An 11,927-nucleotide genomic window follows, 5' to 3' on the forward strand; every position below is an offset into this window, starting at 1 on the left:
CTAGAGAGACTGGTAGAACTTCGCAAATAGATGTGCTCTACTGCATCTTATGTGGTTGCGTGTATTCTTACACTCTCACGTTTTACGCTCCAATCCCTCCCTTTTGCCTACTTTTGATGCCCCCTCATTGGCAAAGGCAAAGCAGGCGCAGTGTGGTCACGGTTACAGCCCCTAGCCCTAGTTTTTTTTTTTTTTTTTTTTTTATTAAGCAGTTAAGCAGTTATTAAGTTTTTAATAAATTGCATAGCCTATTTTTTCCTTTTTATTTCTGTTTTAGTTTATGTTAATGAATTAAATACTCTGTTATGCTTAATACATACTTCGAAATGTGCTCATGCAAAATATTTAATTAATTAATTAATTCATTCATTCATTACAAATTTCACTTACAAAAGGATCTCCTATTATTACTAGCCTATCAAATATGATAGTCTCAGCAATTCTGAAACAAACTAAGTGCTGTCATCTAGTGGATGAAAAAATATTCTGCAGCCTTGGCCTGGCCAGCAGATTGCCAGGGTCGGATGTCATAGGGCTCTGTTTTGGTCAGACTATTTTAAGTTTAAAATCATATCAAGTCATATCCTGCAGGCAAACATAACAGAAAAATGGCAGATGGCTAGGCCGAAGCCACAAATGTGATGTAAACATTTTTATATATTTTTATTTTTTGATTATGCAAATTCATATGATTAATAAGTAGGCCTATAATAAGTAAATATTAATATTTACCAATCAACTTACCATAAATATGAGCTTTGAGGTGAAGAAAATAAATGTATTCGCAAATAGTTGTGTGACATACTAGGAACATACTTTTCGAGCAGAAATGCTGAAATGCAGCATGGTTTGTGACACCTCGATCAAAAATTAAATGAAACTCAAAGTGCTTCACAAGAATAAAATAATAATAAAAAAAACTATAAAAGGTTCAAAATGTAAAATAAAACATATAGTTTGACCTCAATATCAATATAAAATAAAACAACGAGAAAAGAATCAGAAGATATAATAAAACATAAAAAATGACTTAAAAAGGCTCAAAAACTGTTCCTGTTCAAACGAAGAAACATTTGCTTGAACAAACAAGCTTATCGTCGATAAATAAGAGGACGTGGCAACAGCAAGCAGCACTGCACCGGAAAACTACAAATCCTACAATCCCCTATTCACAGGAACTATTCGTAGGCTTTTCCAATTGTGTTCTTCATATTTTATAGTCCCTGTTCGGCAGGACAGTAAAAGCAGGTAAGTTATATAAAAGCGCCTTCAGTTGTTTTTGCTGTCTTGTCTGAAAATGGTTAGTAAATCATTACTTTGGTTGTTACTGTTCGTTTCGTTACTGATGTGAGATTGTGGAGTCTGTCAGAATGCGGAAGTGTTCGTTTGTTTTATTTTGTTTTTTAGTTTGTGTGTGTGTGTGTGTGTGTGTGTGTGTGTGTGTGTGTGTGTGTGTGTGTGTGTGTGTGTGTGTGTGTGTGTGTGTGTGTGTGTGTGTGTTTGCTTGTCACATAACTTCTTTTATGTGTATTTGTATTAGCCCGCCATGCAGAGATCCAAGTTGGACGTCTCTGTAGATGTGTCGTTATGATTCAGGTACGAAAGATGTGCAAAATCTCCAAAGTCACCAAGTCCATGAAACCATGATTAAAACAGCAAAGTCTGCTTGTGATTCTGACCGACAGAGTAAGAAAAAAAAAGTCAAAACGAGTCATGGGTATGCCATATCATAGCACTGAATTGAGCTTATATCTAAGCATATGTTATTTCGTGTTGTACATAACTGATCCTCCTCTTTAGATCGACACAGGACACTCAAGGTCAGAAAGCAGATGTGAAGGGCCAGGCAGCTAGAAAAGATGCTTGCTCTCCTGGACCTGAGAGAAGCTCTGAGTCTTCCCACACTATGCAAAATCGTGCTCAAAAGGAGGCTAAATCTACTTACAGTGACAGTCATTCATTCCAGCAGGATCTGATGAAGACGGCGTCTGCTGAAGGTGAAAAGAGGTATTCTGCCTGTCAATTCAGCTCTTTCTGTGCATGCAGTATGGCTGTAGCTTACCAAACAATAGCTGCCTATGGAGAGCATAGTGTAGATTGTGCCACTTTTTACTTAAGTGTTATTCAATGCAAAGAGAAATAACAGTAGGTAAACTTAATAATTCTAATTATAATTCTGGATATCTGCTATTTTGTGAAATTGAGGTCAAACTCGGTTCGTCATGTCAAGGGATAAGGCAAGTGATTTTGGAATACGTTTACATTTCATTTACATTTCAAATTTCCCTCATGGATTACCAGATAAAGCTCACTATCACTTTTAGTGACACGCTTTAAACCACACCAACCGTATTGAGCAATTGCTTATTTTAATAATTAATAGCTTCTCTTTATTGTAATAATTTACTAGTTTTAAATGCTGTCAATTCACTAATATGAATGTAGGGCCCTATGAAATCCATTTTATTTTCTGGATACCATTTTAATGGTTAAATTCATAATTGAAATCATGAATATCAACAACAATTTATTATGTTAAATTAATTAAATTTGGGGTGCTTTGAAATATGTTTTTTTTTTTTTTTTTTTTTTGCTTATTCCAATACCACAACCCCACCACCTCCACCACCACAAATTCTGTGTTTTCTGTTTTAATATTACAGGACTCCATTCGAATTTTTTTAGTAAATTATAATAATCAAAAAGCATGTCTAATTAACAGAATTCATAAAACCTGGAAGTGACACAACATTTTGCATAAGTCTTTGTTGTTTCATAGTGATGTGGACCTGTACAGAGGAGAAGAGGAAATACAAAAAGAGCTGCAGGACAAGCAGCAGCCAAAGTCAGGTAGTGCCCAGTTTTTTAAACAATGTTCAATGTGTATTGAAGTGTTGTAGAGATGTCTGTGAGTGTTTTTTTTTTTTTTTTTTTTTTTTGCCTGAGCTAGATGTGCTTTATTCCCATCAGCAGCTGTTGGTGAGACCCAGAGCAGTGTATCGGCTGCAGAGGATCTTCAGACCTACAGCGAGAGAGAATGGAAAGGCAACACCACAAAAAGTCTGCTTATCCGAAAGGTGAGCCAGCTTCTTTCACACATTACTGTAAGTGTGTCTTTTTTAAAGGGCATTACTCACACATGCCTCTTTTTTTAGGGATATGAAGCAATAGCCAGTGAGTTCAATCTACGCAAAGTAAGAGGTGATAACTATTGTGCACTAAGAGCAGTGCTCTTTCAGGTGCTCAGCCAGTCAAAACAGCTTCCTGCCTGGTTACACGACTCTGACATTAGTAAGGTAATTGAGACTTATTGTACTTAGACGTTAGACATCCATATTACATCCTCGCTAATTCTGTTCTTGCACAAAGCAGCATGACTTGATCATTCAGGGCTCAACGCTAAGGATTTTTTCTACAGGCCCAGTCAGGCCAGTGGTTCAAATTGACGATATTTTCTATGACCCTGCCACAAAAAAAAATAGTTGCTGTTATTATTGTTTTTGAACCATGCTATCTTTTTATGACACCAAAATTTTAGATTTAACATTTTTACAATTCTCCAATTTCAATACCACAGCAAAAACTACTAGACTAACAAATATAAAGTTCAAAAATGATTAAAAACAGTTATTACTGAACCGTCAGTAAATAAGAACAAATGAACTTGTAAACTTTTCTGAAGACAGTGAGTTCCCCTCAGAGCTACATTCATATAAATCCCCAATTCAATAATTAGGATGGAGTACTGAATGGAGTTGAATTTTTTTTTTTTTTTTTTTTTTTTAAAAGGCTTATAAATATGTGCAAATGTTAAACTTTTGTGTCAACACAGAAGTGGCCCGATCAGGCCAGTGACAAACTCATCAACTGTCCCGAATGTCTTTCACGCTGGCCCCGGGCCATCAGGCAGTCCTTATTGTCGAGACCTGACATTATTTTCTGCATATCAATATAGAATGTTATTATGTGTTTAGTTGACTTTGGTGCATTATGGATTTCCCATTTTAGTGGCCAAAAGAAATGCACTCTGATCAGGATTTCATTACGGAGTGGCAGTTTCCATTTGAAACTAGCAAGAGCAAAGTGCAGCATCTTGAACAATGTCTGGAGCTACTGACGAATAAGGTAACTTTTATTTTTTTTAATTGCTTATGCATATTTATATACACTACCGCTCAAACGTTTTGGTGGCAGATTTTTTAAATGATATTGAAAGCTGTCTCTAATGCTCACCGATACTGCATTTATTTGGTCAAAAATACAGTAAAAAAAAAAAAATATATATATATATATATATATAAAATACAGTAAAAAAAAAAATATTTTATTTTTTTTTTTTTTTTTTTTTTTTTTTTTTTTTATATTGTGAATTTTTATTACAATTTAAAATCTATTTAAAAAAAGAATTTATTCCTGTGATGGCAAAGCTGAAATTTAGCAGACATTATTCCAATCTTCAGTGTCAAGTGATCCTTCAGAAGTCATTCTATTATGCTGATTTGGTGATCAAGAAAAAAAAAATTACTTTAATGTTTTAAACAATCAGTGTTGTTCTAATTAATATATTTGTGGAAACTGTGATGCATTGTTTCAGAATTCTGTGATAATTAAAAAGTTCAAAAGAACATTTATTTGAAATAGGAAACTTTTGTAACAGAAAAATGTCTTTACTGTCACTTTTGAACAATTTAATGCGTCCTCGAGGAATAAAGGTATTAATAAAAATAAAAAATACAATTATTTACCCCAAACTTAAATGTAACTACTTGGAAATATTTTATTGTTTTATCTTTAGTGGCAAGAGGCTGTCCAGAGTAAAAGTCTTGAGGAGAGGGAGCGCATGTGCCAGCAGGTGTTCAGAGGTCATGATGAAGAGTATGAGCTTCTTGAAGCGCTGAAGTTCTTGATGCTGAGGACTGCCGTTCAGTTGCACTCAGATATGGAGAAGGGCTCTGACGTACCAGAGTTCTGCTGGCTTCTCTTTGCTCGTGACTCGTCCAAATGCCCCAAGACATTCCTCACCAACCACCTGAGACATGTAGGCTTCAGTGGTGGGCTGGAACAGGTTAGTGCGGTTTAATATGAATGATTACAAAAAATCTTTAGCCTTATTATGGACCAGTCATGTACAAATAATAACTACTAGCTTATTATATCTACTGCTAATTAATTAATTGCATTGTTTCAGTGGTTGAAGTGTTTGTATTTCATGAAGGAACCTCTACTGATGTAATGTTGTTTAGGTGGAGATGTGCCTCCTGGGTTATTCCCTTCAAGAGACGATCCGAGTTGTTCGGCTGTACAAGTGTGACACTGAAGAGTTTATCACGTACTACCCGAACGACCACAAGAATGCCAGTCCTCTATGCTTGCTTACAGAAGATGACAGACACTATAATGTACTTGTCCCTAAAAAGTTCCCCAAATTTGATGCATATGGTAGACCAAAGTGGAATCCACCTTCAGATGGACAATCAAGCATAACAACACGTCTTTAAAGAGTAAATGGAAATCACACACAATCTACAGAACTCAGGAGTTACAATCTTTCATGTTCTCCACATGGCTGTTCTTGAGTTTATGTTTTGGGATATTTTTTTTTCATGTTTTAATTCTTATAGATTTAAATATTTGCTTATCTTTATTCTTCTACTTATGTAATTTTAAATATAAGGATAAAAGTATACATTTCTAAATAAATTCTGTGCAATAGTTTTATGAGACATAGCTGGACCTCCAGCTAAAATAGAAGGTTTTTAATGATTTTTTTTATTTAGTCGATTATGGAATATTTAATTTACAAAGTTAATTATTGCTTTGCATATTACAATAAAATTAAACTGTAATTTTAGGTGTTACATTTAGCTAATTTTGTGTGCATTCAGTTCATGAGTTTCCGCTGGTTTCAGTATCTTCTTGTACTGTCTTCAGTTGTCATCATCTTAATAGTCTGACAGTTTATTACATTGCAGAGCAATTTACACAGTGTGGGCAGGAAATGAGAAACAGGCACAGCTCAATAATTCATACAGCATCTGAAGCATGCAGCATTACAACAGTCCGCCTCCATCTCAGATTAATTGTTCACTTTATAATGAAATGTTCTGACGATGGAGTAAAGAAATGCCAGATGTTTCAGAAGTTCATGAATACAAGAACCTTTCAATTGATAAAAGGTATTAGATTTTGGGGGCGTAATGGCTAAAACCAGCTTCAACTGATCTTGGTTTACATTACATTGTGACAAACAGATTTAAAAAATTACTTTGGCGCATTATTTTACTAGCACCTTTATATGTTTCTGACTGGTCAAGTTATTCTGTGCTTAAAAAATGAATGGCTTTAAAATCAATCCTGTAATTAATGTGTAACCAATGCAAATGTAATATGGTCTCTGCAGTTGCAGCAATTTGCACCATACAGTTGAAAAGCCAGTTTAAAATTACAATATTCAGGGAAAGAGAAAATAAAAGCACAAATCAATATTTTTACATCTTCCAGTGAAATAAAAATCAGATTGATGGATAAAGTGGCTCTCAGTAACAATTTAAGTGAAATTTAAAACTAATTATCTGTAACGAAAACAAGACTCAAATAATACAATTTCATGATTTTTATTTTTTTATTTTTTCCAAAACTCAATACTCTTATTAATATTATTTTTTTGTCTTAATGTTTGTATCCCCCAGGATACGTTGCCCCTTTGGGGGTATGAATTCACTGATAACAGAACACTTGTTTATCAGTAGCTCGGTTTACAAAAAGATTTGATTTTCTAAAACACAAGCCGCAAAATCTCAGATTTATCTGCCGAGATACAAACATTTAGAGACATTTAGAAAAATTTAAGAATTTAATAAAATTAAAAAAGTAAAACCATGGGCATCGCTAGGACATTTTTAGGGGGACTACTCAGCCCAAACACACCCAAAAAAAAAAAAAAAATCGATCAGCTCCATTAACTGTACACGAATTCGTGATCTTCTCAGTCGCCTTTAAATTTAAAAAGCAAACGGCGGTAGACTTCAATCGACTCCTCCCCGTCTTCCAGCGCGTCCTTTTTCAATCCGCAGACCGTTGCGGCGCAGAGCGAGAAACAGAGGACAAGGTGTGTTTATTGATAGATTGTTATAATGTCTGCATCTGTGCAGTTCTTTGTCATAAATTCAGTTTACAAAATATCACGGGGGGGGGGGGGGGGGGGGAATTGGTTCCTCATCTACTGTTAAGGCTGATTTATACTTCTGCGTCGGATCTATGCCGTAGCCTACCGTCCGCCGTGGCCTGACGTGCACCTCTCCAAAGTCTAACAGCGCGTCAATTCCACGTGGACGCAAGCGCTGTGATTGGTCTGCTACAATCCCTCCCTCCGTATGTACTTGAGTTTTGTGTGTGTTTATGTGCACTTTAAAATATTTTAATGTTACACCTTCTTATATAAAATAAAACAAAGCAAAGAACAAGTGTCTTTTCATTTATTATACTACATAGCATTATACATCAGTAGTTGTCCGTGACAAACAAAGTTGACCTGACGTGGTACAAGTCCCTGTGGAGATTGAAAGAATGCCATATCTTCTCGTTCCGTTGTTATCTCCTTTTTGTAGTTTTAAATAATGATTTAATGATTTGATATTTATTTGCCACCGCCACAGCTATAATGCTTCTCCGACGAGCCGCTTCTTCGGATTTTGCCGTGTTACTGCCGGTTACACCAGCAACATGCCCGTGGACACTGCTGACTAGCAGTTTGCATGTGTATTGCAGGTCGACGTGGACAACGACGCAGAAGTATAAACGAATACTGACGCACAGCCTACGGTGTAGAGGCTACGGTGTAGGTCAGACGCAGAAGTACAGGTGCTGGTCATATAATTAGAATATCATCAAAAGTTGATTTATTTCACTAATTCCATTCAAAAAGTGAAACTTGTATATTAGATTCATTCATTACACACAGACTGATATATTTCAAATGTTTATTTCTTTTAATTTTGATGATTATAACTGACAACTGAGGAAAATCCCAAATTCAGTATGCTCTGATAGTGGCCTTCAGCTCTTCTGCATTCTTGGGTCTGGCATATCGCATCTTCCTCTTCACAATACCCCATAGATTTTCATTGGGGTTAAGGTCAGGTGAGTTTGCTGGCCAATTAAGAATAGGGATACCATGGTCCTTAAACCAGGTACTGGTAGCTTTGGCATTGTGTGCAGGTGCCAAGTCCTGTTGGAAAATGAAATCTGCATCTCCATAAAGTTGGTTGGAAGCATGAAGTGCTCTAAAACTTCCTGGTATACGGCTGCGTTGACCTTGGACCTCAGAAAACACAGTGGACCAACACCAGCAGATGACATGGCACACCAAAAAACATCACTGACTGTGGAAACTTTACACTGGACCTCAAGCAAACGTGGATTGTCTGCCTCTCCTCTCTTCCTCCAGACTCTGGGACCCTGATTTCCAAAGGAAATGCAAAATTTACTTTCATCAGAGAACATAACTTTGGACCACTCAGCAGCAGTCCAGTCCTTTTTGTCTTTAGCCCAGACGAGACGCTTCTGACGCTGTCTGTTGTTCAAAAGTGGCTTGACACAAGGAATGCGATAGCTGAAACCCATATCTTGCATACGTCTGTGCGTAGTGGTTCTTGAAGCACTGACTCCAGCTGCAGTCCACTCTTTGTGAATCTCCCCCACATTTTTAAATGGGTTTTGTTTCACAATTCTCTCCAGGGTGCGGTTATCCCTATTGCTTGTACACTTTTTTTCTACCACATCTTTTCCTTCCCTTCGCCTCTTGATGACCTTTTGTGTCTTGCCCTCCTTGTGCAAGGTGTCAATGGTCGTCTTTTGGACAACTGTCAAGTCAGCATTCTTCCCCATGATTGTGTAGCCTACAGAAATTGACTGAGAGACCATTTAAAGGCCTTTGCAGGTGTTTTTGAGTTAATTAGCTGATTAGAGTGTGGCACCAGGTGTCTTCAATATTGAACCTTTTCACAATATTCTAATCTTCTGAGATACTGAATTTGGGATTTTCCTTAGTTGTCAGTTATAATCATCAAAATTAAAAGAAATAAACATTTGAAATATATCAGTCTGTGTGTAATGAATGAATAATATAATATGCAAGTTTCACTTTTTGAATGGAATTAGTGAAATAAATCAACTTTTTGATGATATTCTAATTATATGACCAGCACCTGTATACATCAGTTCTCGCTGTGTTCACCCCTCATCACACCACAGCAGTTTCCTCCAGTGAAAATGAAGCCCTTAACACATATGATCGCATACGCCTACTTCATAAAACGATCATGTTGCCGTTTTCATTTGAAAATGTAACTTTTAATATATACACATTACAGTGTATTATTTAATATATACATATTACAACTTAAAACATATTACAGTGCATGTGGAAAAGAGGTTTGCATACTTGAGCTAAGGAAAGAGGGTAGCCTACTAGAAATGCAAACAGTAAAATTTAGTGTTTGTACAGTAAATAGGTGTGTGTGTGACAGAGAGATCAGGAAGACTTTGGCTTCCTAATTCAATACTGCAATAAGTTTAGTATACAACGCCTATTAGTCAAGCATTTTTTATTTTATTTATATTTTTTTTTTTTTTTTTTTATTGATTTTTTTATTTTTATTGTTTTAGTATCCTTAATGTATGAGTCTTAGTATAGTAATGATTGCAAAGTTTCCTGTTTAAAAAGCAGTTGTTCAGCATTAGCTTATTAGGTTTACTGTACTTTTACATTAGGGTTTAAACAGATCACAGTTGATCTGTAAACCTAATAAGCTATTGCTGAACAACCACTTTTTAAACAGGTAACTACCCTCTGACATGTGTAAATATGCGAACTACCGCCGCTCCCTATACACAGAGTACGCAGTTTTTAGGGCACCGACTTCCAGGGGGGGCACCATCCCATTTGCTCAAAAAAAAAAAACCTCTCATTCTATATTCATATTAATATATGCATATACGTAAATACAAATATAAACACAAGCATATATACATAATTATAAAAAATGCATTTTACGCTGAAAGCAGTAGTCAGTAGGCTAAGCACACATGATGCGCCATTCCTGCATCTGCACCGGCAGTTTGTTTGCGGCTGATCATAATGGACATCTACACCCAGAAAAAAGACATCAGCAGTCCGGCGCCGAGAAAAGAAAAAATAAAAAATTCCAAGATGAAGCACGTGCATCCCTTTCAGGTAGGCCTATGTTCATAATCCTGTGAAACGTTTTTGTCTGTTGCCGTTAATAACATTCATTAACTTTAATTAATGTTTTATTTATAATATGATGAGCTCATTGACGACTTCACCTCCAGAAAAAGCAGGAGTGTGCCTTTGTAAATGCTGAAATTTGGAATGCTCCAGCAGATGAATATCAGTGTTGATTTTCATAGTGTCTATTTACACTAAGTGCTAATAGCTTGCCTTGCTGGCAGAAGGTATTTACACTAATTTTGCCCATCTACGTGTGATTGGGCAAGTCAACACTACAGAAGACTTTTGGCTTGCATCTGCTTCAGTGGCATAGAACAGAGGTCCCCAACCACTGGGTTGCAAACTGTTTTTATACAGTCTATGGTCGCAACCCACTACTGGGCAGTGGAAGAATTGCTACCGGGTTGCAAGAATCTTCTGCGAAAAATGTGTATAGATCACATTAGGGTTTAAATGGATCAGAGTTGATCTGTGATAGGTGTAGGGAGGGCTTTATTGTCTCAATAAGGTGGCATATACTGTATAAGGTTTATTGTCCCAATTAGTTTTTTTTTATTTTATTTGAATTAAAAGTATAATTTACACTCAATATGTTATTATTGCGTACTGTTTTATAATTTACTACAATACTGAGGTTCAGACAATTGCCACTCTTTAGAATAAGTATTATAAATGCAGAAAATCCTGCCATTTTATCATAGTGTAAATGGAAGCTAAAGGCTTTTTTTTTTTTTTTTTTTTTTGCTGTAGAGCTACAATTGTAATTTGTAAATTATACAGTTTAATTCCAATTTATTTATTTACTTTTATATTTATTAAAGGTCTATTTTGACCCACTACAGGCAGCCATACAGTTTTAAATGCTTCTTACGAGCTAAACACCTCATCTAAAGATTCACAACAAACCAAGAAATATAAGACCTACACAAGGGATCTCCAATCCTGCTCCTGGACAGCTACCGTCCTGCAGACTTCAGTTCCAACCCTGCTCCAACACACCTGTCTTTAATTATCAAGTAGCTCTGAACACCTTGATTAGCTGCTTCAGGAGTGTTCGATTGGGGTTGGGGCTGAAATGTGTAAGAAGGTAGCTCTCCAGGAGCAGGGTTGGAGACCACTGACCTACACTTTCACTGCTTCTCCCCACAGCTTCTCAAATTTTGTATCTCCCAGGATACGTCGCCCCTTTTAGGGTTAAATTAGAGTTAGATTATTTTTATTAGATTATATATATATATATATATAGGTCCTTCTCAAAAAATTAGCATATTGTGAAAAAGTTCATTATTTTCCATAATGTAATGATAAAAATTAAACTTTCATATATTTTAGATTCATTGCACACCAACTGGAAATTTTCAGGTCTTTTATTGTTTTAATACTGATGATTTTGGCATACAGCTCATGAAACCCAAAATTTGTATCTCAAAAAATTAGCATATCATGAAAAGGTTCTCTAAACGAGCTATTAACCTAATCATCTGAATCAACTAATTAACTCTAAACACCTGCAAAAGATTCCTGAGGCTTTTTAAAAACTCCCAGCCTGGTTCATTACTCAAAACCGCAATCATGGGGTAAGAGGTTAACCCAGAAGGCCATCATTGACACCGTCAAGCGAGGAGGGTAAGACACAGAAAGAAATTTCTGAACGAATAGGCTGTTCCCAGAGTGC

The 11,927-nt window shown here is 36.1% G+C and overlaps 1 protein-coding gene across 6 annotated transcripts; it reads left to right on the forward strand.

The window, feature by feature from the left end:
- Nucleotides 1-1,131: 1,131 nt before the first annotated feature.
- On the forward strand, nucleotides 1,132-6,963 carry LOC109090111 (ubiquitin thioesterase otulin-like). Of its 6 annotated transcripts, XM_042775031.1 has the most exons (10): nucleotides 1,132-1,248; nucleotides 1,541-1,596; nucleotides 1,686-1,717; nucleotides 1,801-2,007; nucleotides 2,780-2,850; nucleotides 2,971-3,077; nucleotides 3,156-3,296; nucleotides 4,009-4,125; nucleotides 4,796-5,065; nucleotides 5,244-6,963. In XM_042775031.1, the coding sequence occupies exons 2-10, from the start codon at nucleotides 1,588-1,590 to the stop codon at nucleotides 5,496-5,498; spliced, it is 1,209 nt and encodes a 402-aa protein (XP_042630965.1). In that variant the 5' UTR covers nucleotides 1,132-1,248; nucleotides 1,541-1,587; the 3' UTR covers nucleotides 5,499-6,963. The 6 variants fall into 6 exon arrangements, with proteins under 6 accessions (XP_042630965.1, XP_042630956.1, XP_042630937.1 ...); XM_042775022.1 differs by having other exon boundaries at nucleotides 1,541-1,717; nucleotides 2,974-3,077; XM_042775003.1 differs by having other exon boundaries at nucleotides 1,133-1,248; nucleotides 1,541-1,717.
- Nucleotides 6,964-11,927: the final 4,964 nt, after the last annotated feature.

This window comes from Cyprinus carpio, chromosome A2, assembly GCF_018340385.1.
Source record: "Cyprinus carpio isolate SPL01 chromosome A2, ASM1834038v1, whole genome shotgun sequence".
Taxonomy (NCBI): domain Eukaryota; kingdom Metazoa; phylum Chordata; class Actinopteri; order Cypriniformes; family Cyprinidae; genus Cyprinus; species Cyprinus carpio.